The sequence below is a fragment of the Leiobunum rupestre genome, chromosome 1 (genome assembly GCF_980474605.1).
Source record: "Leiobunum rupestre chromosome 1, qqLeiRupe1.1.hap1, whole genome shotgun sequence".
NCBI classification, from domain to species: Eukaryota; Metazoa; Arthropoda; class Arachnida; order Opiliones; family Sclerosomatidae; genus Leiobunum; species Leiobunum rupestre.
This window is the reverse complement of record NC_143384.1, coordinates 72,368,249-72,389,390: the sequence shown is the minus strand read 5'-3', so window position 1 is coordinate 72,389,390 and position 21,142 is coordinate 72,368,249. Positions and strand designations below refer to the sequence as shown.

Genomic DNA, 21,142 nt, shown 5'->3' with positions numbered 1-21,142 from the left:
TTCCCTAAGGAATTTCGGCCCTTGCCACCAACTGGATCAGTGATTAGCTTGCTCCATTTGCTGCCACTCGACGGAAGGTCAGTCTGGTTCTCCGAGCCCTTTCAATGAAGTCAATTGTTTGGGTCGCTAATACTCTGTTAGCCACCTCTTTGGAGAGCCTTGAATCCATCCCAAGGTGATACTAGAATCGGTACACATGTAGACGATGGCTGGCTTGTTATCCAAAGTATTCATGACGTGGTTTGTTAATTTAGCACGTAAGAGTGCGCCCATAAGCTCCAAGCGTGGAATAGACTCTTGATTTAGATATGATTAACGACACTCTGTATTTTCCATCACCTGTTTGGTAACGAAGATAAACTACTACGGTGAATGCTTTGGGGCTGGCGTCTGTAAAGCAGTGAAGCTCTACACTTGAGGTTGACATATTGATTCTCATGGTAGTAAAATCGTGGGACTTTGAGTTCGCAGTACCAATCTTCAAACGTCTCTTTCAGATTCTGTGGCAATTCTTCCTTTTCGGTTTTCCAGAGTTGTCTGAAAATTAATTAAGGTGTGATTAGTCCAAGGGGGTTAAAGAACCGAGCAACATAAGTCATCAGCTTCTCGACCTCGAATACGAAAACGTCGTTGAAACTATCCCAGGATAGTCCCAAGACTTTAGATGGCGAGAACGACGCAAGCTCTTAATTGATAGTGACTTCAGGGATGTTTTCAGTTAATAGACTTCGTAACTTCGGGGTTTTGGTGTTACTTTGCCCTTTTCTGCTTGCTGGCTACCTGTAAGATTTCATCGCAGTCTGGTATTAATTAGAGTGCCTTTTCGTCGTTACGGGCGCCAGAAATCAAGTCATCAACGTAGAGTGACTTGTCGAGAAGTGCGCTTGCTTTAGGCTTGCTGTCGATGTATTTCTGGGCGTGGAGACGAACGGTGGCTGCCAGGAGAAACGGACTTGACGTCACCCCGAAAGGTACGCGAGTGATGCGCTGCCGTGCAAAGCACAAAAGCATTAACGACCAAAACCAATGTAACGGGGAGCTATTACGGGAAGCCTCGGTGGGTTTTGTTTATTTTTTTTTCAAAATAAGAAAGATATTTATTTGGTGCCTATGACAGCGGGGTCTTCGCACCACACACTCCAAAATTACATAAAAGGACTTAGCACCAGAACAAAGAAGAGGAAAAATTAAAAAACAAAAACCAAAATAGAAAAACTGACAACAGACGAAATCAAATGACAGCCAATTAAAAAACTAGGCAAAACAAAGGTAGGAACTTAACATTAATTGATTTTCGCCACTTTAAAAATGTCACAAAGATCGTTAATAATCGCCAGGTCTCCATGCTGAACTGATTTTTTTACACCATTTCTATTTGTATCATATTTGCCGGTGACTAGAGAACCCAGAAGCCTAGGTCGAATTTTTTTACCACTCTCACAAGTGAAAAGAAGATGATCCACAGACTGCACCTTATCAGAAGAACAGCTTGAGCATATGTTGGAAGATCGCAAATTTATATTATATAGTCTTTCATTTGTAGGTAAACGATCGCATATGAACCTGGCAATGAGGGAGTCCTTCCAACGTGGAAGTCTCAAAGCAGAAATGACGTCACTGGTGGGATCAGATTTATAAAAACCCTGAGCACGACTTTGCACAAATTTTTTTGTTTTATCACAGGAGGAATGGAGAGATGGCGCCACCATTGCTACGACGGGCGTCTTATCTCGAGCTCAAGGGTCGACAACGGCGGGCTTTCTGAGACAATATAAGGAGCGTTTTCAGGAGACCGGGTGTCACTTCTACTTTGGGTCCAGACTGGCATCGTGCTATCGGAAGGTCGCGACTCTATTGTATATAATCGGCTGGTTGAAATAAAGACTTTTAATCTCTTACGAACGTGTTTTAATTCAATTCGGCAAACGAAACTAAGTGATCAAACCTTGATCTCCCGCACCCCTACACCAAAATATGGAGAAAACCCGCGAAATTCAAACTTTCTTTGCCTTAAGATACCCCAACTTACTTCTTTCAAGTTTATATAGAAGACTTGGATTTTTCAACTCAAATTATATTCTGGTACTAAACAATTTAGAGGCCAAACGATATTTCAGAAATATCATTAAAGGGCAACGCAAGTGGTCATGCAGGGGGGGAACTATATTTTCTTCAACAAGCCGTAAGTAGGTTTTCCAAGGATGATTTTATACAGCGCGAAAGCCTTATTCTCCTTGGTGTAGACACGTGGCGCAATTTCACTCTCATTCGCGAATTTAGGCCTAGCTTAATTTATTTATTATGGAGAAAAGAACTGGGTTAGTTTCCGAGAGTTGGACTTTGATATTTTCGATTTAACAATGTTTTTGAAAAAATTATTTACCAATTGAATATTTTCAATTATGGAGGTTGAAACATTAGGCCTTGGACGCGGTATATCTCTGCCGCTAGCCTCACTTAACAATTTCCCTATCATTATACCCCGACAGAATATTTATCTTTTTTTATTACATTTATTTTGTAGAAGTTTAGGATCCGATTTGTTGGTAAGCACGGAGACTTCACTTACCTCGGCCATTTTCGCGACTAAAGAATGCATGGATTTTGCGTAAAAACCGCGAGAGGCGCATTTATACAAAATAAATTCGGCAAATATGGTTCTGCTTTTTTGACAGAGGGAAAGGCTATGGCAGATAGCGCATGCGCAGTCGTTCTTTTTATCTATAAAATAATTTACCCCCCTGCATGGTCACTTGCGTTGCCCTTTAAAACCATGTCTTAAAACGCGAAAAAAATTGCGTTTTGATTTGACTTTTAAAGAAAATTTTGGTTTGAAAATAACGCAAAAACCTAAAATAATGCGTTTTGAAACAAGTCATTTCTCTAAGAACAAAAATTTTAAATTCGAAAATTAGTTCAAAATTGAAATTAACGTATAAAATAAGGCGAAATAAAACCAAAATCTGTAAATCGAAAATTTGGTCGTTAATGCTTTTGTGCTTTGCACGGCAGTGCGATATCCTTGAAAGGTAGAGCTTTCTTTCGGGTTGTTGACATCGATCCACAAGAATCTTAGAGCATCCTGGTCTTCTTCGCGGACTTCTATCTGCAGAAACGCCTTGGCGATATCTCCAGAGAATGCTACGGGATTTCCCCAAAATCTTAATGTGATGGATTCATCTGGGGTCCAACTTCTACACAGTCATTTAGAGAGACGTGTTCCGCGGAATGAAAAAAGCTGTCATGGACAATGCGAATTCTTGTGTCTACTTACCGGACTGTGTGGTAAGTAAAATACTGGCTTGGCCTTGTAGTCTGGCTTCACGAGTTCCACGATACCATCTTCAATTGCCGGGAGTAGTGGCTCACTCCTGCAATCCCAGGCGTCCGGGAGGCAGAGTTTGTGGATGGCCGTGTGAGGACGACCACCAATCCCCCAACGGGTGGTCGGAATACTTCCGCCACGGGTGTCCCTACCCCTGTCCCCACGTATCCCCCCGTTGGCGTGGCCGTTACACATATCTCGCCCTGATTAATCAGATGGACGAGAGGACTGAATTGTCCCACACGTTACAAACGAATAAAAAAAAAAACCATCTTCAATTTGTTGCTAGATAATGTCATTATGTAGGGAAGTATTCTGGAGTGGAAAATCCCATAGCGGTAATAAGAACGTACTTTCCCGCCTATTGCTGTTAGAATTACCCAGACTACCCCGATTTTTGGTCGAACGTCAGCTTTATCTGCCATCATTCTGGCTTGATGACGTCCGACCAAAAAGAGCATGATGGGAATTTTACAAAGCCGCAGGTGGCGCCCGACGTTTCCACTCCAGAATACTTCTCTCCTCCAAGATTATATTCCAGAAGCTGAACGGGATCTTTTCTCAGTTTTGATACGAGATTAGCGGTGCGTTTTGCAGCTATTGCGTAATTGTCTCCAAGATCAACGACATTATTTTTCCAGGGCAAGGCGACTTTGTAGCGGTTGTTTTGGTGTGTGTAGTTGCCTTAAATTTTTCTAAAACTTGACTTCCTGAGGGAGAATGGTCGTCTTCATCGTGGACGCCAAATGCTTCGAGGCTCCAAAAACTATCGAGTGGTTTGGAAATGTCTTCATATTCCGTTGGAGTGACTGAAACTCTCACAGTGACGGAGGAACTTATTGTAGTCGGGCCTTGGAGTGTCCAACCAAATAGGCTTTCGAGAGCAACGAGAGCTGTACCAAGCCGTTCAATTTTTGTGCCCTTCGTTATCTGTCAGATGTAATTGTTTCCGATGAGAACTTTTACGGATCCTGGATCAGCTCTTGATCGGCTATGCGAAATTGCGTCCCTTTTCGCGGCATTTTTCTTCGGACTCTCTGGAGTCTCGTCCGCTTCTAGTACGATTCGATTCGTAGAGTCGTGGCAGCTTAAATTGAGATGTTTTTGAAATCTGTTTCAATTTCTTCAACTTAATTTAAATCATAAGTTTACACCCAATATTTTCAATTTAATTTCGTTCAAATACAGAAATGGGTTAAATGACATGGAATAAAATTAATTTCAAATTTCCCGCGCTTTAGAATATGAATATGAACGGACTTTCGATTTGTCTTGCACTAGAAATGATCCTACCATTCATCCTTTGCGATTACACCCTGTGCCAGTTCCAGCCACGACTGTCACAGTTCCAGCCAGGGTTGGACATAAGGCACTAGTCAAGGCATTTGACTACCAAAATAAATGCTCTGACTACTAAAATTAATCTAAATCTGGGGGCTCACTAATCAATTCGACCGACAGCTCATTTGGCCGACTGCTCATTTGGCCGACTGCTCATTTGGCCGACTGCTCATTTGAACGACTGCTCATTTGAACGACTGCTCATTTGGCCGACTGCTCATTTGAACGACTGCTCATTTGGCCGACTGCTCATTTGAACGACTGCTTATTTGAACCACTGCTCATTTCAACGACTGCTCATTTGGCCGACTGCTCACTTGACCGACTGCTCATTTGAACGACTGCTCATTTGAACGACTGCTTATTTGAACCACTGCTCATTTGGCCGACTGCTCATTTGACCGACTGCTCATTTGACCGACTGCTCATTTGGCCAACTGCTCATTTGGCCGACTGCTCATTTGGCCGACTGCTCATTTGGCCGACTGCTCATTTGACCGACTGCTCACTTGGCCGACTGCTCATTTGAACGACTGCTCATTTGAACGACTGCTCATTTGACCGACTGCTCATTTGAACGACTGCTCATTTGAACGACTGCTCATTTGAACGACTGCTCATTTGACCGACTGCTCATTTGAACGACTGCTCTTTTGAACGACTGCTCAGTCGGAAAAATGTGCAGTTGGCCAAATGGACAGTCGGCGTAACGTGTATTTTGTGGTCGGCCAAACGAAACTCTCCCAGAGGAACTCCTCTATGTATACAAATTTTTTTAAATAAATTTTTAGTGTGTGTATACACCCGGCCCTAAATGGGTTAGAGTGTGCAATAACTGGTGGCTTTAATGGGGAGTCGGGGTCCGGCTCTTGTGACCCATAAGGGCGGTGGCGCACTGGGAGATGTTAGCTCTGATCAAATGGTCCTATCTCCACCTCCGACTTCGGTCAGGTTTGGGCTGGATACTGAAATTCAGTTCAGGCTAACGGAGAGGGTCCAGGCAAACTGGTCACCTCGGCGGATTGGGTAGCCTGCTGTGGGGCGGCGAGCCTCCGTATGAGGGCACGGCGGACCCATCTCCCGGCCTTTTGGACTCCCACCGGGATCTCCGGTGCCAGCTGTGTCGGGTTATGCGGCCTGCTGTGTGCTCGTCGTTCCCCTTTAGGAGCTCTCTCCAAAGGGTTTGGCTCCTTACCTTCATAGGTAGGGTGTCGGCTGGAGTTGCTATAGCATCCATTCCAAATCCCACTGCTGTGAGTAGAGAATAACTAAATATGAACCATTTTTTCCAAGATGGCCGCCATAACAACCCCAAAATTTTTTCTAAAAACCAATTTTTGACCTTGAAAAAATTAAAAAAACATATTTTAATTTTAACTCTAAATTTCACCTTGAAGATGATCTTTGACCTCGATGCTAGAGCACTGTCCACCACCCCTAAGCCTCGGTCTATCACCCCAACAAGTTTGGACACGATCGGACAAGCTCGGACCGAGATATCGGCGGTAATATGTGACCCCCCCCCCCCCGATTACTTATGTTAATTAACTTTTGATATCGTTTTTTAGCCGTTTAAAAGGCTAATTAGTTAATTGCGAGATAGGGAAACCTTCGTTTTATAGCCTTGGCAACTTTTGATCGCACCCAAAATACTTTAAAATTTATATTAATATAAATAAGTTTTTTTTCATTTTTTTCGCAAATATTTTAATAGATTTATTATTTTAAAACAATGTTAGTTTTAGTAAAAGTAATCAAAAACACAATTAGTTATTATATTATTTAATAACTATTATATTTCAAACAATATATTTTTTAAACACTTAACAACACAAAAAACACTACAAATAAAACTAAAATATAATCTAACAAATTAAATTAATAAATAATAAAGAATTAAAGAAGGGGGTATAAATAATTTGAAGGCTAAAAAATATAAAAAACACAATGTTAAAAATATTTTAAGTGTATAATTAAAAATAATTATAATTACATCAATTCGTAGAAGATATTTTTCCTCTTCGGTACAAAACGACATGTCGGGTTGGAAATTCGGGCTAGAATTTATAGATATAAATAAATTAATCTATTAAAAACGAAATTATCTAAAAATATTTACCACAAGAATTCTTTAACTTTTTTTGTTGCTCTAACATCGCCCGAATAAAAACACTGGTTTTGGTCTTAATCGCTTTGGAAGTATACAGTTCGAGAATGTTTGAATTAATTAAAACAGTTCGAACGTTATGTTGTACAATGCCAATATGTTGAATTTGATCTAACACGTGAAGTTCAGACTCAAACTGTTTTAAATTCTTGTGATTCCACCACAAAACATCTGCATATATTTGCTAAATAATTGAAGAATTTCGTAGCTAAACAAATAGTTTGTTTTTAAAAAGATTATACATTCTTACTACTCGAAGAGAGATAAATTTTAACGATCGCGGTAAAGAAAGTACAGACTTTAGATATAATTCACCAGTCATCTTGATTCTAGATTTCTCCTGGTAAAAATCCTTTACATTGATATTTTATAATTTAAGCCTGACCTATATTTAAAAATTTAAAAATATTGCCTTTGGGAATAATTATTAATTTTGTAATACAACTAAGGTTAACTAATTATCCCTATCCTTCTTAAACAAGTTTTTTAAATTTAATAAAAAACAATTATATTCAATTTTTAAACAACCTAGTACAAAATGTACTTATAAAATTTCAGTTAATTACTAAAATAAACATATATAAGAAAATCAAACATTAAAGTTTAAACACGATATTAGTATAAAAAAGTATATAGAAGACATGAAAAAAATCAAAAAAATAAGATTAATAAATGACCAATGGGTAGTTCGAAATGAGCAATAGATTGTATCCCAGATGAACTTTGTTTACATCAGTTGTAAACAATAAATTTTCAAGAAGTTTTTTAAATAATAATAATAATAATAATAAAATAATAAAAGAAAATATAAAAAATCTAATACTAATAAAAACAAAAAAAAATATTTATATAAACCAATTAATTTAACCAAAAAAATTAGATACATGACAAAAAGATAAGAATAATACAATTTCTTGAAAATGTATTGTATAAAAAAGATTAAAACAAAGGATGTTTAATATAGAAAAAAAAAGGTCTTTGTACCAATCCCAACATTAAATTAATAAAGCTAGTTAAAAAAGAAAAAGTAGATTATGAAGTATTAAAAAGAGCCTCCACCTCCTGAATTAAATTAATAAAGCTAGTTATTTTTGAAAACATATTTAAAAAACACTTAAACTTTTTAAAAAGAAAACATTTTAAATAAAAAATATAAAACATATTTTAAATTGTTTAACCTTTACAAAAAAAACAATAAAAAAATAAAAAAACACAAAGTCTTTAAATAAAAAATTGTCTAATTCACAAAATTAAAATATTATGAGATTTGAGTCCTATTTTTAAAAAAAATAAATTTAATTTTTTAAAATAAAAATAAATAAAAAAATATTGTAAATACCTTGAGTCGTAGTTGTAAAATTCGCCATCGATCGTTTAAATCCGAATTTGGTGGAGATAATTTGCAACTAAATAAAAATATTTATCTTAATTATTGTAATTATTTTTTTAAAATTAGTATTCCTTACTCTAAACTTGTAACTATTTTAACTTCTTGTCGATCCAAATCATTAATAAAAAATAGAACTATCATTCCTAATTCAAAACGGATAGTATATCTTGTTAGATGAAAGTCATTAGTTATAGTTAAATTTTTTTTTCGAAACTACTTGTTGTAGCAACTTAAGAAATCTACAAAAATATTACATTCATTAAACTTATATCTTATAAATAACTTTAAATAGAAATTTACTTTTCTACGAGTCGTGCACCAGCGCTTCCTTCATGTAAAATACACTGAACAAGCTGATCCCTGTAAAATTAAAATATTAAACTGGTAACAATAAAAAATAAATCATTACAATTAATTATCGTACCGTGTAAAAAGGTTTAAAAAATTCTGTACAGTTTGCTCAGCAAACTGAACTCCCATTTGGCCCCGAAAAACATCGAAAAGTGCCAGGAAAAATTCCATTATTACCTCCCCAATGTCTAAAAGGAAACAGCAGTGGTTAAAATTTGTTGAAAGGGTGTTTAAAATTGTATGTTTACCGGGTTGACTAAGATAAATAGGAAACAGAGTAACTATGTAGTAAACAACTTCTTGAATGGGTTGATAAGCTATCTGTTTTGTCCGGACAGTTGCCTCTTGCAAGTTTATGATTAGGTCCGTTAAAACACACATTGTCCATTTCATTATTGGTTTGGCTAAAACGAAAAAAAAAAGCAAATCCTAATGGGCAAAGAGGTTATTATATTAAGGCAAAGACTTGCAAAGGCTTAAAAAATATGAGAAAAGGCTTAAAAAATATGAGAAAAGGCTTAAAAAATATGAGAAAAGGCTTAAAAAATATGAGAAAAGGCTTAAAAAATTTGAGAAAAGGCTTACAAAATATGAGCAAAGGCTTACAAAATATGAGCAAAGGCTTACAAAATATGAGCAAAGGCTTACAAAATATGAGCAAAGGCTTACAAAATATGAGCAAAGGCTTACAAAATATGAGCAAAGGCTTACAAAATATGAGCAAAGACTTACAAAATATGAGCAAAGACTTACAAAATATGAGCAAAGGCTTACAAAATATGAGCAAAGGCTTAAAAAATATGAGAAAAGGCTTACAAAATATGAGCAAAGGCTTACAAAATATGAGCAAAGGCTTACAAAATATGAGCAAAGGCTTACAAAATATGAGCAAAGGCTTACAAAATATGAGCAAAGGCTTACAAAATATGAGCAAAGGCTTACAAAATATGAGCAAAGGCTTACAAAATATGAGCAAAGGCTTAAGTAACATGGGGCAAAGGCTATACATAGGGTTTACCTTGATCTTGTATCTCCTTATGGTCCCGCAGACCAGCTGTGGAACACACTCTTGTCATAGGGGCTGAGAGCGAAAGAATAAATATTTTGTAATGGTCGGAACGTTTTGCCCATTCTTGATCTGAATCAGAGACATTAGGCCATGGAAGAAGAAGTATATTTTCAAGAGACCTATATGCTAGAAGCTGAGCCTAGTAATAAACAAAGCATATGTAACAGCAAAATTAAGAAAAAAAACCTCCCATGTATTTACCTCTAAAGGCATACTATGAAGATCTCCCCTCGTTGAAGATTCAAACAACTGATGTACAGGTTCCAAATTAAATAAAAAGGAAGGTCGGACGGTGGCCGTTAAGGAAAGGAACAAATGGGCTGCACTGTGGCGTATTTTCTCTGGAGTTTGATTGGCGAGATTAGGAACTGTAGCTTCAACTAAGGACGTAATGGATGTCGAAAATTCCTCTTTCTGGTGATTATTTTGTAACGTTTCGCAATAATACTGGAATAACCAATGGCAGAAGGCTTTGATTGTAGCTAATGTTTGGGCATGACTAAAAATTTTTATAAAATTGTAATTTAGTTTAATACAAGAAAATACAGTCAAGTTAACTTACACTTCAATAAAATCTGCTTTGAGAACGGAATTGGCAGCAGTTTCAACTTCGTAAAGTTTCATTTTGTTGCTATACGAAGCAACATGGCATAGCCTTTTTAGCGTATCATGTATTGTGGTGAAATTTTTAAAGAATTCTTCGCCTATAAATAAATTGGCAAGCCTCCCGATTCCTTGTAATATGGAAGAAAGGTCTCTTAAGGAGCAATGAAGTCTTCTGCACTCGTTCTCAGCCGTCACTCTTAAATGACGATGTTCCAATTTGTTCTCATTGTTGCTGACAAAGTTCTCCAACCCCAAATAAATTTCCAAATTGGATTGGAAAACAGAAAACTACAAGAGTAACATTGTTATATGAAATCATCGAATATGCACTTCTACAATGACTAAAATTAGGCATGTGAGAGCCTTGATTTCTAGGTTTTGAGCCGAGCTTCGAGTATGAAAATTTTCACTTTTTCAAGTATCAAGCCGAGCTTTCGAACTTTTAGGCTTAGCTTAAAAAGTGGTTTCAAGTACTCGAATAATTAGGTTTAGCTTAAAAATGGGGTTTCAGGTACTCAAATAATTAGGCTTAGTTAAAACAGGGGTTTTAAATACTCGAATAATTAGGTTTAGCTCTATAAAGGGGGGTTTCGAGTACTCAATAATAGATTTAGCTTAAGAAGGCTCTGAATAATTGGGTTTATTAAGTTAAACATTTTTTAAAAATAAAGAATGTTTACTGCCCGAGGTTTTACGTTCATTTTAGGCCATATTTGTGAAGTCTTAATTAATAACTGGTCATACAAGTTATTACAACAAGAAAATAGTGGACTGATGAACCGAAAAACAACTGACAATAAACAGCTAGGGCACCCTATGTTATGTAACTTATGGTTTTGGTTTAGTTTTCTAATAATAATAGTTTTGAGTACCAAAAACTAAGCCTAGGACTCAATTTGAGGCTCGACAATTTTTGAGCTTTTCAGATTAAGGCGGCTGCACACATAAAGCTCGCAAGCGAATTTTGAGCGTGCACGCATGTGTTGTTTCAAAAACCAAGCTCGTGCACGAGCAAGTTAAGAGTGTGCGAAACTAGGATTTTTTCTAATTTCATGTCGCATTGCTTGCTTCGCGTCTCACGTGTGCCGCCGTCTTAAGGCCTAACTAAAATAAATTAAATTTTACCAAAATTCCAAATGTTTCTAATGGCATTAATTCCGCAACTTTCGCAATAGTTTCTAAGGAATGACGTAAGAACCTTTGCCATTCAGTTTCTGACTGTAAGAACAATTTTTTAGATGGATGAGGTTTGGTTCCTTTATCTAAAATTAATAACAACTGAACTTACATCATCATCTAAACTCTCATCATCAAGTTCTTCTAGACTAGTTTGATTAAACTTAAACTGCATTTTGGTTAAAATCTCCGTAACGAGTAGGTGTAAAGCATGCTTATACCTACATAATTAAAGAAAATATGATTAAAAAATTGGAAGTACAAAATACTGATAAATTTACCTTTCAACAATGTTATTTCTATTCTTGGATTGACTTGATAGATATTCTAGGAACGTACCCCAAATTTCTAAGCACGAGTAAAAACCATGCTGCGTAGGCTGAAAAACGATTTAATAATTACAATCTACATTAAAGTGAAATGCCATTAAATTTTATTACTTGATGAAATGTGTAATGAAATAATAACTCTAGGAACTCCAAGATTGGAAACTGAGTATTATTTTCAAATCTCGGTAGATGACCATTTACAAATAACCGAAGAAAGTCCGTAAACTTTTCTATATAGCTATAAAACAATACAAGTTAGGTCAATTATTCTTATAAAAATAGTAGAACAAAAACTGGAAAAGAATAAAAAATACTTTTCATCTAGAGACGCCAGTGAATTGGTACAGTTTGAGCTAGCAGATGCGCCACAAGACGAGGATGGAAGATCCTTCGTCACCCTCTGCAGAAGATGGAATGTGTACTGAAACATTTGAAGCATGAAATCTTCAAACTCAGCTGGAACGCAATTTTTTGACATGATTTCGTTGATACAGCCCATGGCTAATATCCCAAGTTGAGATTTATTCGTTACCTGAAAGAAAAATTAACAATACTCATGAAATACCAACGGATCCCTTTCAGAGATACTATTTTTGGATTACACATTGAAATGCACTATTCAAGTTAGCAACCAAAATAGCATAAGCCGTTTACCAGTCTGAGTTAAATGGTCTATTGAAAGATATTTACTTCGTGATGAGTTGCTACTGGATCACATCCAAAACTGGCAAAATGAAACACCGTTGTTAAGAGAGCCGGAGTTAAACTCGTGGACAGTGAAATCCAACTAAATAATTGGGCCAATGTATTCAAAGCTTGTACGCAAAGTTGGTGCGATTCTTGATCGAGAGGTGGTAAAGCTTCGAAAGGGCTTTTATTCGATGATTTGAACATGCTATGCAGAAAATCACCTTTTGAAAGAACACATTTAAATCTTATCATTTACGTTTTTACATTTTAAAGAGAAAAAAGGAAACTCACCAGTGTCAAGGGGAGAGGTACTAAACAGCGATAGTTGAGGAGAACCAATAGTTCCGTGAGTAGGAGAAGGAGGAGGCGTAGCGGTCACCAAATGCCGGTGTTTGTCAAGTATGTTTTCTAACAAACCTCCAATGATGTTTAAAACTGCAGGAACTTGATCAGAGAGTAGTTTCTGAAGTTCTTCTTTGCGGGAGTTTGATAAATTTTCCCGGGGAAACGCCAACTCTTCGGACGCAGTTTGAAGCAGCATTAGACCAAGAGATACGGTATCACTACTTTGTATTAACTAAATTATAACAAAAATTAGTACAATTTTGAAGATGATAAGCTTAGTTCCAAATACCTGTAATATATTTGTAAAAAAATCTGGATAAAAATGAGGCCAATCATTACGGCCAATATCAACGACTAACTTTCCCAATTTATTCCGTATAAAATTTGGCACTTGCTGGTGGTGAGTTAATAAAAATTTATATAATACAGTCCTAATTTCCGATTTTTCTTCACCAAGCATGCTTATCCATTGCTTGTTAATAAGAGTCTGCGTGTAACAAAATCAAAACATGCATTACAAACAAGGATTGATGTAAAATAAAATCTGTTTCTTTAAGGGTTAGCTTACTTCTAGAACTGTCAAACAGTACATCATCACAAATTCATTGTTAGTGTGCGATAGGAAGAATAAACAGTGTTTCCATGCACCTTGTTGTTGACTAAAATTATTCACTTGGTTTTCTGAAAATTATTGCCATCAAGATCACAGAAAAAAAACAAAATTAATTAAGTTCTAGTAAATAGTTCTAACCAATTTCTCTTTTGCGTTCATTTGACGTTCCTATTTCAAAGAACTCCGACATTAAGGCTTCTAGAGCCTTTAATAATTCTTCGTCGGATGCCTAAAAACATAAATTATCAATAATACAGCTTATTTAACAAGTGAAATGATTCTAAAACTTACCATTTTCACATTTACATCTGCTTTGGTGTAAAATGCACGAAATTCTGAAAGAATTATGAAACCTAATTTTATTATCAGACAATAAACCGGAGTTCATAATCTGTAATTTTCATAGATGGGATAGTTCGATTACTAAGGGAGAAAACTTGACACTTTTCAAGGCCAAGGCCTGATAATTTGTAATACCTTAAGCCTTGGTAGATCGTTGAAATATTCCGTTTAGTTAGCACATCAGAGGTTTGACATGGGTAATATTGATAAAAAAAATTACGTATGAATTAAGTTTAATAACTATAAGAATATTTAAGTGAAAAATTATTCTATTTTAACGCGAAATCATTGAAATATTAAGCAAAATGCAAAAACGATTTGAACAACGTAGCAACCACATGGATTCGAGTAATTTTTTGAAATTAATGCCACCGGTTCCCAAGAGATGGTGCCCAAAACATATACTGCCAGCGGTAAACTTTAAATTCTTTAACTACAACCACGGCCAACTTTGATCACGCGCTGTTTGCGCTACTACGGCCAACACATTCGTCGAAATTCCGCGAGCAAGGATTTTCCCCCTATAAACTGTACTATAATGTGTAGGAGTTCAGTGCCACGCTCGGTGGTTATATTGTCTTCAATGTAAAAACTATACTAAAAAAATAATCCGCTAGGGGCGCTGACGTCATACACATCTTTTGCTCATAGGTTAACACAGAAACCAGAGGTGGGCAAAAATAGTGAGCACTCGTTTTTGAAAATCCTGCAGTAATGAGCGAGCGCTTCAAATTCGAATTCCAGCTGCTCTTGTTCAGCGAGAGGGCTAAATTGAGCAGCCTCTGGGCGAGCGCCGAATAGTTCGCTCCGGCGTTGATGGCTGACGGCGCGCTGAGGGAGATTCCCCCCTCGACGGGTTAGTTCCCTCACTTTTAAGCGCTCACCGCGCGCTGAGCGAAATCTCCCGATCGTCGGAATAGCCCCCTCACTTTTAAGCGACGCGTTAGTACCCTCAGTAGAAAGCGCTGACGAAGCGTTGAGGGAAAATTACCGAGAGAAGGAATAGTTCGCTCAGATTTGAGCGCTAGCTACGCGCGGATTTTGATCACGGTGAGCGACGGTAAAGTTCGTTTACGCAAATCGCTCACAGCGCGGCGAGCAAAAATTTCAAAAATCAAACATTAAACTATTACTCGGCTATGGGTTTATTATTTACTTTTTTTATTAATAAAATGAAGGGTACTCTAAACGTCGGGAGTTAATGATATCTCCGATTGAATAAAATTCAAAGGTTCTTCCGAATTTATCCAACGATAAACTAGACTGCAAATATTCCGTTTAGTGTTAAAAGAGCTTTATTAAATATTAAAAGCCACAAATTATAACAATAGGCGCTGGTATACATTCTTTTGGTCTTGACAAACTTGGCAGGTGAAATGGGCTACGCGGTACGCGTTTCTTCATTTTTAGGGGATTGTGGCTCGCGCTACTTTAAAGGAAAATATTAGCGCGCTCTCAACTTAAATTAATGATCGGTACCATAAAAACAAGTGGACATTTACTAACCCCTAATCCAACTCATTTGTAAATCTCCAGAATTTAATAGACAGTTTTAGCAACTACCTACAGGGGCGGTGCCAGAAGATTCTTAGGTGTAGGCTAATAATGTTTATCATTTGTGGGCCCCCTGTTCCTCAATATTGGACTTATAATTCAATTTTGCAAATTCAGGTAATTTATTTATTATTTGATATTAGTGCGGTTTTTAAAATTTTACAGTATTAACTATCATCACATATTTTATTTGAATTTAAAAATCGACTTGATGTGGCCCCGTCAGATCGATTTGTGGGCCCCTATTTGAACACAAAAGTAGGCTATAGCTCGTGTTGCCTACCCCTAACGCCGCTCCTGACTACCTACACCGGGATTTTATTCACAGTGAACGACGACAGAGTTCGTTTACGGTAAATCGCGAAGAGCAAACATTTCAAAAATTAAACTTCACATTTGACGGTATGAACAAGTTAATAATAAGATTATTTTTAATGTATATGTAAAATATAATACAATATCTTTGCATATAACCATCTTCGATTTTGTCCATTGTTTATGACATCGACAAAAATAACCATATCATCAAATGATCAAGCTAATTGCGAAAATTCACGGTTTTTAAATAATAATTTTTTTCAGAAAAAAAGGGAGGGGTTGGAATTAATATAATGGCCAGCCTGTGCCAATATTAAAACTGTTTTAGTTCCAAATTGAGGTAACTCGATTTACGCGAATTTTATTTTTTGCCGTTTTTCAAACTTCCTTTACACTAAAAATATAAATATTACAAATAGCGGCCAATGTATAGTTACAAAGTTATCGATTATTTTCCATTTTTAAAAAGCATTACGTTATAATTTTTTTTCCAATTTAAATAATATTTTTTAGATACCTGGTTTTGAAACTAATAGCGTTCTTTTCGTTTTTATTTCACACCGAATTTTAGTAATAATAAAAATGTTTGAATAATTCTAATGTCTAGTTTGTGCGGGTAACAAAAATCAACAGTGAAGAAGCTGTCAACGATCACCGTCAAGCTCAGCATGTGGGGAGTGGGGACCCGCTGGCTGCCGGTGAGTATGAACAAGGAGGGAGGGGGTGGCATTACCAAGGTAACCTATTTAAAGTTACTATAGACAGTAGGCTATAATCACTATGCTGTAAACATCTGTGTCGCGCGAAAGCGATCCAAATGTAACGACTGACGATTACGATAAAAATTACATCATTCTTCCGAACTTCAAAAGGGCGTTATTTTATTTCTGGGGGGGGGGGGGGATTTCTATTTGAACTTGTAATAACTTACACACAAATATTTTCTTTACATTTTTCTGTTTTTATTGCTTACGATGTTACACTTTATATACAATATTGGAAGCATTTCAATATTTATTTAAATCTTCGCTCTTGCTTGATACCTACAAAGATGCTCAAAAAAAATTGTGTGGATCGTGTCATTTTCGCCTAATTTTGTTTGCACATGTTTCTTAACAGTGAAACGAAACCAAAATTAGTTACAGACATACGCCAAACGAGGAGGCAATGAACACCGCTAATGCCCCGCAATGGAACATTTTGAAAAAAAAAGGATCCACCGTGGAACTTCGTATGTCATTAGAAAGTGTTCATCTTGTAAAATACGGAAGCGAACTTAAAGCCTGAAACTGAATAAAAAACTCAAGCCACAGTCGAAGTACTATAACTCCAAAACTATGGACTCGAAAAAATTAAACTTCGAAGGCGAGAAAAATTATGAACAGCTAAAGCAAAAAACACGAAAAAATTAAACTAAGGAAGGACCGAAATACGAATCGAAAGACGCAGACTTGAGAAAAGTCGACAAGAAACTGTAACGAAATGAGAAAGGAACCTACTATTTATACTATTATTGTAGAAAGGATTACGAAGCGAGGTATAAGTATAGCTAGGACACTTCGAAATTGCCCTAGCATTGGCTAAGACCCAAGGTAGGGGCGACTCATTGGCGTCAGTTCGGAATTCTGGCGTTGACCCCCCGTCATATGACGTTAAGAAGTACACGCTATTGTTGAAATTGAAAACTGCGAGAATGAAGAAAATGGGTTCGATGCTAAATAGAAAAAACCCTCCATCGACTGTCCCCCTATTTTAATATTTTTGTCAGGTGCAGTAACGAGTAAGTGGCGCCCTTGCTGTCTGGAATGGGCAGTGTTGGAAAAAAAAAGCCCAAAGTGCGAAAAAAGGTTTGCAGAGCCAAATAGGATTTTATAAATCGGGCCAAGCCGCCAATTCAATGCTTTTGAATTAACTAATATTATTCTAATGTCTGAATATGTCGGCTATAGATTCCAAGGTTCAATAATATCTAATCGGCCCGATTAGTCGCAACTTAGTAAATAGTAACACAGAATAAATAAATATTGTAAATAAATGTAGTAAAAATAGCTAATAATACCATTAGTTAATAATATTGTTACATAAGTATGACACGTCTTATTCTTTATATGCAAAACGTTTACTGATAACTAGCCACAAGAGACACTCTATATAGAGGGCTTCTCGTGTATGACGTGCCCTTTATCAGCATCTCGCTAGGGGCGATTTTTTACCGTGATGACGTCACTCTGTAAATAGCTTTTAGTGAATTATTTCCATTAAATTATGGATTTATGATATTACGTAGTATTTTTATTTTTATTGATTAACGTTTTCATGTTAGTCTAATTCTATCCGTAGTCCAGAAAAATATACTTTGGAGCTAACGTTCCGTAGACGCGGCCCGAATATACATGGTTTTCTCCGTTTTCCTATATACTTATTTCGGTTTCAGAAGGGCTAGTTTTGATCTAGTCTATCTATAAAGCTATACGACTCATTTTTAGGGGGAGTTCAGTTTAGCGAAAAGTATATTTATATATGTATATTATAAGTCAAGCCTAAATTAGCGAGTGAATGCCTATTTCGGGGAAATATTTGGTTAGTCATGTCCCGCTGCGACTAAGAGACGTTTCCTATGAGTGGTCAACCTTTGCCTTTTCGTTAAGATGCCGAAAGAGACGCCTTCGTGTCTGGACTCCACCTGCGGGTCCCAAAATTGAAACGATTGGGATAGTTTGGAAAGGGGTTGAGGTTCCACCCCCCCCCCCTCTTTTCAAGCTTCAAGTTGAAAGCCGATCGCTAAAACGTAAATACAGCAACTTAGTTTTACATATAGTTATTATTATTGTTACTAATTATTGATAATTTTTGTTTTTTTATTTCTTAGGACGATTTACAGAAAAATATTTTGATATTTTCTGTAACGAACAAGAACTCGCCCAAAGGCCAGACGAGCTGATGAATGCCAAGTTAAAGAACGGGGCAATGGAATTTGAACTCCAGTTGTATAAGGAGCAGTTGGACAATGCCAACAAAGCCCCCTAAGTGGCTGTAGCTGGTTGTTCTTGCGTAAAGGTCTCAAAAATTCAAAAACCAGAAGAAGCCAAATAATTGGCTAAAACCAAAACGGTCCTTTTAAGGACCACCTTCGTTTGGTCTAAAGACCATTAGACTGTGTGATTCTAAAATGCTGAACTATTGAAACTAAAATATATTCGCTGTTTTAATTGTTCCGTATTTTACAAGATGAACACTTTCTAATGACATACGAAGTTCCACGGTGGATCCTTTTTTTTTTCAAAATGTTCCATTGTGGGGCATTAGCGGTGTTCATTGCCTCCTCGTTTGGCGTATGTCTGTAACTAATTTTGGTTTCGTTTCATTGTTAAGAAACATGTGCAAACCAAATTAGGCGAAAATGACACGATCCACACAATTTTTTTTGAGAATCTTTGTAGGTATCAAGCAAGAGCGAAGATTTAAATAAATATTGAAATGCTTCCAATATTGTATATAAAGTGTAACATCGTAAGCAATAAAAACAGAAAAATGTAAAGAAAATATTTGTGTTTAAGTTATTACAAGTTCAAATAGAAATCCCCCCCCCCCAGAAATAAAATAACGCCCTTTTGAAGTTCGGAAGAATGATGTAATTTTTATCGTAATCGTCAGTCGTTACATTTGGATCGCTTTCGCGCGACACAGATGTTTACAGCATAGTGATTATAGCCTACTGTCTATAGTAACTTTAAATAGGTTACCTTGGTAATGCCACCCCCTCCCTCCTTGTTCATACTCACCGGCAGCCAGCGGGTCCCCACTCCCCACATGCTGAGCTTGACGGTGATCGTTGACAGCTTCTTCACTGTTGATTTTTGTTACCCGCACAAACTAGACATTAGAATTATTCAAACATTTTTATTATTACTAAAATTCGGTGTGAAATAAAAACGAAAAGAACGCTATTAGTTTCAAAACCAGGTATCTAAAAAATATTATTTAAATTGGAAAAAAAATTATAACGTAATGCTTTTTAAAAATGGAAAATAATCGATAACTTTGTAACTATACATTGGCCGCTATTTGTAATATTTATATTTTTAGTGTAAAGGAAGTTTGAAAAACGGCAAAAAATAAAATTCGCGTAAATCGAGTTACCTCAATTTGGAACTAAAACAGTTTTAATATTGGCACAGGCTGGCCATTATATTAATTCCAACCCCTCCCTTTTTTTCTGAAAAAAATTATTATTTAAAAACCGTGAATTTTCGCAATTAGCTTGATCATTTGATGATATGGTTATTTTTGTCGATGTCATAAACAATGGACAAAATCGAAGATGGTTATATGCAAAGATATTGTATTATATTTTACATATACATTAAAAATAATCTTATTATTAACTTGTTCATACCGTCAAATGTGAAGTTTAATTTTTGAAATGTTTGCTCTTCGCGATTTACCGTAAACGAACTCTGTCGTCGTTCACTGTGAATAAAATCCCGGTGTAGGTAGTCAGGAGCGGCGTTAGGGGTAGGCAACACGAGCTATAGCCTACTTTTGTGTTCAAATAGGGGCCCACAAATCGATCTGACGGGGCCACATCAAGTCGATTTTTAAATTCAAATAAAATATGTGATGATAGTTAATACTGTAAAATTTTAAAAACCGCACTAATATCAAATAATAAATAAATTACCTGAATTTGCAAAATTGAATTATAAGTCCAATATTGAGGAACAGGGGGCCCACAAATGATAAACATTATTAGCCTACACCTAAGAATCTTCTGGCACCGCCCCTGTAGGTAGTTGCTAAAACTGTCTATTAAATTCTGGAGATTTACAAATGAGTTGGATTAGGGGTTAGTAAATGTCCACTTGTTTTTATGGTACCGATCATTAATTTAAGTTGAGAGCGCGCTAATATTTTCCTTTAAAGTAGCGCGAGCCACAATCCCCTAAAAATGAAGAAACGCGTACCGCGTAGCCCATTTCACCTGCCAAGTTTGTCAAGACCAAAAGAATGTATACCAGCGCCTATTGTTATAATTTGTGGCTTTTAATATTTAATAAAGCTCTTTTAACACTAAACGGAATATTTGCAGTCTAGTTTATCGTTGGATAAATTCGGAAGAACCTTTGAATTTTATTCAATCGGAGATATCATTAACTCCCGACGTTTAGAGTACCCTTCATTTTATTAATAAAAAAAGTAAATAATAAACCCATAGCCGAGTAATAGTTTAATGTTTGATTTTTGAAATTTTTGCTCGCCGCGCTGTGAGCGATTTGCGTAAACGAACTTTACCGTCGCTCACCGTGATCAAAATCCGCGCGTAGCTAGCGCTCAAATCTGAGCGAACTATTCCTTCTCTCGGTAATTTTCCCTCAACGCTTCGTCAGCGCTTTCTACTGAGGGTACTAACGCGTCGCTTAAAAGTGAGGGGGCTATTCCGACGATCGGGAGATTTCGCTCAGCGCGCGGTGAGCGCTTAAAAGTGAGGGAACTAACCCGTCGAGGGGGGAATCTCCCTCAGCGCGC

At 36.6% G+C, this 21,142-nt stretch overlaps 2 protein-coding genes and 2 long non-coding RNA genes across 4 annotated transcripts; 2 read left to right on the top strand and 2 right to left on the bottom strand.

The window, feature by feature from the left end:
- The first annotated feature begins 813 nt into the window (after nt 1-813).
- On the top strand, nt 814-1,666 carry LOC149966313 (uncharacterized). The gene is made up of 3 exons (XR_016480289.1): nt 814-1,057; nt 1,118-1,269; nt 1,338-1,666. It is a non-coding gene; the product is annotated as an uncharacterized LOC149966313 (long non-coding RNA).
- A 4,836-nt stretch (nt 1,667-6,502) lies between these two features.
- On the bottom strand, nt 6,503-7,025 carry LOC149966312 (uncharacterized). Its single transcript, XR_016480288.1, has 3 exons — nt 6,786-7,025; nt 6,660-6,723; nt 6,503-6,592 (listed from the first exon to the last, which is right to left on the bottom strand). It is a non-coding gene; the product is annotated as an uncharacterized LOC149966312 (long non-coding RNA).
- A 1,304-nt stretch (nt 7,026-8,329) lies between these two features.
- Nucleotides 8,330-14,101, bottom strand: LOC149966311 (exportin-6-like). The gene is made up of 19 exons (XM_090152802.1): nt 13,880-14,101; nt 13,694-13,737; nt 13,541-13,631; nt 13,358-13,470; nt 13,079-13,276; nt 12,736-13,021; nt 12,445-12,665; nt 12,069-12,286; nt 11,866-11,992; nt 11,707-11,804; nt 11,538-11,646; nt 11,375-11,467; nt 10,206-10,537; nt 9,845-10,142; nt 9,593-9,782; nt 8,823-8,978; nt 8,648-8,762; nt 8,524-8,583; nt 8,330-8,462 (listed from the first exon to the last, which is right to left on the bottom strand). The coding sequence occupies exons 2-19, from the start codon at nt 13,694-13,696 to the stop codon at nt 8,408-8,410; spliced, it is 2,763 nt and encodes a 920-aa protein (XP_090008928.1). The 5' UTR covers nt 13,697-13,737; nt 13,880-14,101; the 3' UTR covers nt 8,330-8,407.
- Nucleotides 14,102-18,134: 4,033 nt separating this feature from the next.
- LOC149966310 (uncharacterized) lies at nt 18,135-18,667 on the top strand. Its single transcript, XM_090171449.1, has 2 exons — nt 18,135-18,404; nt 18,486-18,667. Exons 1-2 carry the CDS (start codon nt 18,173-18,175, stop codon nt 18,641-18,643), a joined length of 390 nt encoding a protein of 129 aa, XP_090027575.1. The 5' UTR covers nt 18,135-18,172; the 3' UTR covers nt 18,644-18,667.
- The last annotated feature ends 2,475 nt before the right edge of the window (nt 18,668-21,142 follow it).

Coding starts and splice junctions, on each gene's coding strand:
- LOC149966311 (XM_090152802.1), bottom strand. Junction 13,471..13,540: donor TGAACGCAAAAGAGAAATTG/GTTAGAACTATT, acceptor AATAATTTTCAG/AAAACCAAGTGAATAATTTT. Junction 12,287..12,444: donor CAGTAGCAACTCATCACGAA/GTAAATATCTTT, acceptor TTTTTCTTTCAG/GTAACGAATAAATCTCAACT.
- LOC149966310 (XM_090171449.1), top strand. CDS start 18,173: ATGCCTATTTCGGGGAAATATTTGGTTAGTCATGTCCCGCTGCGACTA. Junction 18,405..18,485: donor TGAAAGCCGATCGCTAAAAC/GTAAATACAGCA, acceptor TTTATTTCTTAG/GACGATTTACAGAAAAATAT.